Source organism: Tamandua tetradactyla, chromosome 6 (genome assembly GCF_023851605.1).
Source record: "Tamandua tetradactyla isolate mTamTet1 chromosome 6, mTamTet1.pri, whole genome shotgun sequence".
NCBI classification, from domain to species: Eukaryota; Metazoa; Chordata; class Mammalia; order Pilosa; family Myrmecophagidae; genus Tamandua; species Tamandua tetradactyla.
In genome coordinates this window covers 56993700-57000563 of record NC_135332.1, presented here as the reverse complement: position 1 = coordinate 57000563, position 6864 = coordinate 56993700, and the positions used below count along the sequence as shown (strand labels likewise).

At 42.5% G+C, this 6864-nt stretch overlaps 1 protein-coding gene across 1 annotated transcript; it reads left to right on the top strand.

Annotated features, from left to right (window-relative positions):
• Nucleotides 1-804: 804 nt before the first annotated feature.
• On the top strand, nt 805-1722 carry LOC143686047 (olfactory receptor 1A1-like). The gene has a single exon (XM_077163097.1). It carries the CDS (start codon nt 805-807, stop codon nt 1720-1722), a length of 918 nt encoding a protein of 305 aa, XP_077019212.1.
• Nucleotides 1723-6864: the final 5142 nt, after the last annotated feature.

The following is a 6864-nucleotide window of genomic DNA, read 5'->3' as shown; positions in this document are numbered from 1 at the left end:
CCAAAAGAAATAATCAAAGAGAAAAAACAGACCTAAGTGAAAGGCTTGTAATTAAGAGCTTGGAGAAGTGATAAATCCTATCAGAGGAGATGGTGAAAATCTGCTTTGAAACTGGGACTCATGGGGAGAACACTCACTGGCCTGGTTTTACTGGTTGCTAAATAAACCCAATGGTGCTTGCAATTTAGAATCTTGCAGTGCCAGTGTGGACACCTTTTACTTCCTGAGCTCTGGTTCAATCGAAGTTTGGTCACTGGACTGATTCATAATTGTTTGGGCTGGTCCCTCCACTAACACATCCTTTCACAGAAGCATTTGGTCAAAGAATCCCAGTGTCACCCTTTTCTTGTTGTGTATAAGATTAGTGTCTGGTTCAGGCTCCTCCAAGTTCTAAGGTACTAGAGAGTTGAGAGTATATGTCTTTAGAGTTGAATATGTGAATGAATTAACTGTATTTATCACTCGTTTTTTATTTTTCCGTGAACCTAACAAAGTGTCCCACACATGGGAACTGGAAAGATAATTATTTCTTAAATGATTAAAGTCTAAGGACGTTAGGTGGTGCTGGGGGACCAAATGATTGCACATCTGATTACAGATTGGTCATTTCCCTACACATTAAGGTGACTAACAGTGACTGACCAACAAGGAATTATTCCCCATATGTTGTCTCCATCTGGATTTAGTAAACCCAGGAGAAAGAAAGCCGATCAATGAAGTCAAAAGTTGTGGGTAAGGAACTCATTACATGCACGAACTTCACTAATAATTCTGGATTTCCCTCCCTTTCATGCTGAAAAAGCCATGAAGAAGGACAACGTTTCCTCTTCCCTGTACTTCATCCTCCTTGGAGTCAGCAGTCAGAAGGCACAGGAAGAATTCTTCCTCATCCTCTTCCTCTTCATCTACCCCATCACACTGATGGGAAACCTGCTCATCATCTTGGCCATTTACTACGATGTTCGTCTTCACAGCCCCATGTACTTTTTCCTTGCCAATCTGTCCTTTGTGGACATCTTCTTCTCATCTGTAACTGTCCCTAACCATCTCTTGGGCAGCAGAGCCATCTCCTTTGGGGGATGCCTCACGCAAATGTATTTCATGCTATTCTTGGCTAACACTGACAGCTATATCTTAGCTGTGATGGCTTATGATCGGGCAGTGGCTATCAGCCGTCCTCTTCATTATAGAACAATTATGAACCTGAGGTCTTGTTTCCTGCTTGTGGTTGGCTCTTGGGTGATCGGAATCGTGAATTCCCTTCCCCACACATTGCTCACAGCTGGTCTATCTTTCTGTGACAATACGGAAGTGGCCAACTTCTACTGTGACATTAGCACTTTGCTCAAGTTGTCCTGTTCTGACATCCACTTTAATGTGAAGATGATGTACCTTGGGGCTGGTGTTTTCTCTGTGCCATTAATATGCATCATTATCTCCTATACTTGGGTCTTCTCCACTGTCTTACGGGTTCCATCCACCAAGGGTGTGCTCAAAGCCTTCTCCACCTGCGGCTCCCACCTCACAGTTGTGTCTTTGTATTATGGGACAGTGATGGGAATGTATTTCCGCCCTCTGACCAGTCACAGCCTGAAGGATGCAGTGATAACTGTGATGTACGTGGCAGTGACCCCAATGTTAAATCCTTTCATCTATAGTCTGAGAAACCGGGACATGAAGGCTGCCTTGGGGAAGCTGTTCAGCAAGAATAGGTTTTCATAATGAATGTGAAGTCATGAATGCGGTAGAAACTGCAGTCTCCAATTGGGATGTACTTGTCCAGCTCCAATGTCATCTCACTCCATGAGGTCAGCCTTGATCTTTCCAGCCAGAAAATCCTACTTCCTGAAATCCTGTAACACTTCGATGAGACTGCAGTCTTACTGAAATGATCAGTTTGTATGCATTATAGCCCCTTTGGCAGAGCGGCAGCAGAAGAATTTTAGCTTCATGTCCCAGCTGTGCAACTGAGGAGCAGAATTGAGTTTGGAAAGTCTCAGCCTTGTTTTCCACATTTACATATTATGAACAAAAATGTCTGCCCTGCTTCTATCACACCATTGTAGGACCACAACAGTTCATGCCTTGAAGGATGCAAATCACCATTCAAATGTCAATTTTTATCATTTGTTTTAGTTTCCTAGGCTGCATGAGTAAATACCATGGAATGAATCAGTTTAAACATTGCAATGTATTAACTTAGGTTTTGAGGTCAGGAAAATGTCCAAATCAAAGCATCCTCAAGGTGACACTTTCTCTCCAAATTATGGTATTCTGGGGCTGGCCTCTGACCATTTTGGTCCTTATCTTGTCACATAGAAAGGCACATGGTGCTGTCTCCTGGTCTCTCTCATCTCTTTCAGGTTCCACTGATCTCAGTTTCTGGCTGCTCCATCTGTGACTCTCTCTTATTATCTGAATTCCCTCCATGTATAAATTCCTGCAGTAATAGGATTAATGCCAATCTTGGTGGAGGTGGGTCACCACTTAACTAAAATACTTCATGAATATGTCCTACTTGTAATGGAGTCACACCCACAGCAATGGATTACATTTAAGAATGTGTTTTTCTGGAGTACATACAACTTCAAACCACCACAACATTTGAGGTCTGATCATCGCGTCTATGCTTTTAAGACGTTGAGGACAGGAGTTGTCTTAACACATTTCTATTACGCCCACAGTGCTGGTCACAGAAAGTACATCCATTCATTGTTGGTGGAAAGTGGGATGGACGAATGAAGATATCAGACTAAAATATAATGTGATAGTTATCAGACATGATTGCATACATTATTTACCCACCCATTGACATCCTTAAAGGAATTGACTTTGGGGGATATTTTTCTTATTACATAGTTGATTAAACTATACTATCACTAAACATCCTAAGATGCTTTTTTTATGGTTTTTTTTATTGTGAATATATATACAAAAAAGCAATAAATTTCTAAGTACATTTTAACAAGCACTTATAGAACAAATTTTAAAGTTTGGTGTGGGTTACAGTTCTATGGTTTTTCATTTTTTCTTCTTGCTGTTCCAAGACACCAAAGACCAACAGAAATACCAGTATAATTATTCAACAGTCATACTCAAATTTGTAAATACTATCTTCTCTGTTATACTCTTCTTTCTCTTTAAATAACATATATATATATATATATATGCAATAAATTTCAAAGTACAATGCAACAATTAAATGTAGAACAGATTTCAGAATTTGGTATGGGTTATAATTCCACAATTTGGAATGATTTTCTTTTCTAGTTGCTCTAAGGTAACAGAGGCTAAAAGATATATCAGTAAAATGATTCAGCACATATAGTCATTTTTTAAACCCGACCAGTTGAAGTCTCAAAGGGCTGGACCCTCTGCATTTCAGGACTTATCTGGTCCAGGGATCCATCTGGAGGTTGGAAGTTTTGGATAGGTACCCTAGTGCATGGAATCTTTGTAGAATCTTATATAATGCCCTAGGTGTTCTTAAAGATTGGCAGGAATGTTTTTGGTGGGGGGTTGGCAAGTTATGATAGGTAGCAATGTTGAACTGAAGCATGTATAAGAGTGACCTCCAATGTAGCTTCTTTACTCTAATTGAACTCCCTCAGCCACTGAAACCTTATTTGCTACACTTTTTCCCTTCTTTTTGTGAGGATGGCACTGTTGATCACACAGTGTAAGGGCCAGGCTCATCCCTGGGAGTCATCTCCCATACTGCCAGGGATACTTTCATCCCTGGATGTCATGTCCCATGAAGTGGGCAGGGCAATGATTTCACTTGCAGAATTGGACTTAAAGACAGAAAGGCCACATCAGAACAACAGAAGAGGTCCCCCTTATCAACCCAGCTGCCTCTGGATGATGGGGAACATGGTAAGACCAGAGAATTCCATGTGCATGTGCCCATTCCTGTGCTTCATTTGCTGTGAAGTGAGTTCCTTGACAAAAGCAATCCTACGTGTAATACCAGGACAGTGAATATGGTATTCCATAAGTCCATGTATGGTAGTTTTTGCAGAAGCATTGTGCGCAGGGATGCAAACCCATATCCACAGTATGTGTCTGTTACAGTTAGAACAAATCACTGCCCTTTCCATGATGGAAGAGGTACAATGTAATCAACTTGCCACCAGGTAACAGGCTATCACCTCGGGGAACAGTGCCATATCGGGGACTAAGTGTGGATCTCTGCTGCTGGCAGATTTGGCACACAGTAGTGGCCATAGTCAGTTCAGCCTTGGTAAGTGGAAGTTCATGTTGCTGAGCCCATGCATAACCTCCATCCCTACCACCATGCACACTTTCTTCAGGAGCCCATTGGGTAATAGCAGGAGTGGATGAGGAAAGAGGATGACTTGTATCCACAGGATGGGTCATCTTGTCCACTAGATTATTAAAACTCTCCTCTGCTGAATTTACCCTCTGGTGAGCATTCACATGGGACACAAATATGTTCGTTTTCTTTGCTCACTCAGAAGAGCTTATCCACATGCCTCTTCTCCAGACCTCTTTGTATCCAATTATCCAATCAGCCTCTTTCCAAGTCCCTGACCACCAAGCCAAACCATTGGTAACACAGCCCATGGGTAAGCATACTAATGCACCTCTGGCCAGTTCTCCTTCCAAGCAAAATGAACAACCAGATACACTGCTCAAAGTTCTGGCCACTGGGAGGATTTCCCCTCACCACTGTCTTGTAGCACATCCCAGAAGGGGTGTAGTGTTGCAGCTGTCCACTTCTGGGTGGTCCCTGCATATCATGCACAACCATCTGTAGACCAAGCCCAAGTTTTCTCTCCCTCAGTCAACACACTATAAATAATTCCCCAAGAAGCCATACCTATGGTCTTAGAAAGAGAAAATAATGTGGCAGGAGTGGAGGCCATGGGCATTTAGACCACTTTCTCATGTACTTATTTGTGCCTTCTCAAGTAAGGGCCAGCTCAAACACTATCTCTAATATACCATTTCTATTTTATGATGGGATACTGCTGTACAGTACTATCAAGCCCAACTTTATGGCTTGATAGGTCAGACAACACCCAGCTCATGATAGGCAACTCAGGTCTCATGATAATTTGGTGGCCCATAGTTAAGCATTCAGTCTCCACTAAGGCTCAGTAGTAGGATAAAAATTGCTGCTTAAATGGAGAGTAGTTATCTGCTGTAAATGGTATGGTTTGATCCAAAATCCTAAGGGTTTGCATTGTGATTCTCCTATGGGACCTGCAAAAGGCCCCAGACAGCTTGCTTATTTCCCCATGACTCTTCCAACACCATTGATCTGCCGGGTCATATGACCCAAGTGGCAGAGCAGCTTGCACAGAAGCCTGAACATGTCACAGAGCTTCTGCTCGTTCCAGTCCACATTCAAAACTAGCAGATTTTCTGGTCACTCGGTAAATGGGACAGGGTAGCACACCCAAATGAGGAATATGTTGTCCCCAAAATCCAAAGCGGCCATCTAGGTGTTGTGCCCCTTTTTTGTTCATAGGAAGGGCCAGATGCAATAGCTTATTCTTCACCTTAGAAGGGATATCTTGAAATGCCCCACCCCACTGGACACCAAGAAAGTTCACTGGGGTGGAAGGCCCCATCCCCTGACATGCAAATGCCTTTCCAATAAGTATAGAATCGTTGTTAATTCTTGCCTACTAGCTCCTATCAGCATATCATCAGTATAATGGACCAGTATGATGTCTTGTGGGAGGGAGAAACAATCAAATTCCCTGCAGACAAAATTGGGATATAGGACTGGAGAGCTGATATAGCCCTAAGGAAGGACAGTGAAGGTATACCGCTGGCCTTGCCAACTGAATGCAAACTGTTTCTGGTGGTCCTTACTGACAGCTTTCGAGAGAAAAAGCGTTTGCCAAAACAATAGCTGCATGCCAGGTACCAGGTGATGTATTGATTTGCTCAAGCAATGATATCACATCTGGAACAGCAGCTGCAATTGAACTTACCACCTGGTTCACTTTACAATAATCCACCCTCATCCTCTAAGTCCCAGCTATTTTCTGCACAGGCGAAGTAGGACAGTTGACTGGGAAGGTAGTGGGAATCATGACCTCTGATCTTTAAACTTCTTAAGGGTGGCACTGATCTCTGTAATCCCTCTAGGAATACAATATTGCTTCTGATTCACTATTTTGCTCATTAGTTCAAGCAGTTTCCACTTGATCTTTCCTACCATAATAGCCCTAATTCCATGAGTCAGAGAACCAACATGGGGATTCTGCCAGTTGGTGAGTATGGCAATTTCAATTATGCATTCTGGAACAGGGAAAATGACCACAGAATGGTCTGGGTACCCACTGGATCCACTATAAGATGAACCTGAACTAAAACTCCATTGATCACCTGACCTCCATAAGCCCCTACTCTTACTAGTGGACCAGATTGATGTTTTATGTCTCCTGGAATTATATCATTTTTGAGGCAATGTTTAATAATCTGAGCATTTCCTTTTCCCTGGTACAAAGCCCATAGGTCTCTTGGGGAAAGCTGAAAGGAGCACAGCACTGGAATTTTGGGCAGTGTAAAAAGATTCTTCCCCAAGGGTACCTGGCCCTCCCCTCATTCGAGATGCTCTGGGTCTGTGACCTGTCTCAAGTATGGGAACTGATTAAGGGGTCATAACCTTCTGTTTTTGTAATTCAAGTTAGACTTCTGTTCACTTGATTTAGAATTCTTCTGCTTATACATCTCAAACAAGATTTAATAGACCGCCCAACTACTGTACTTCTAGAACCCCATGATCTCTTAGCCCACACCACAAGTCTCTGTAAGTCACATTATTTGACTGCTTCTTTGAGTCTGTTGTCCATTATGGTGGTCATGCCCACCTTGTCTCTTGCA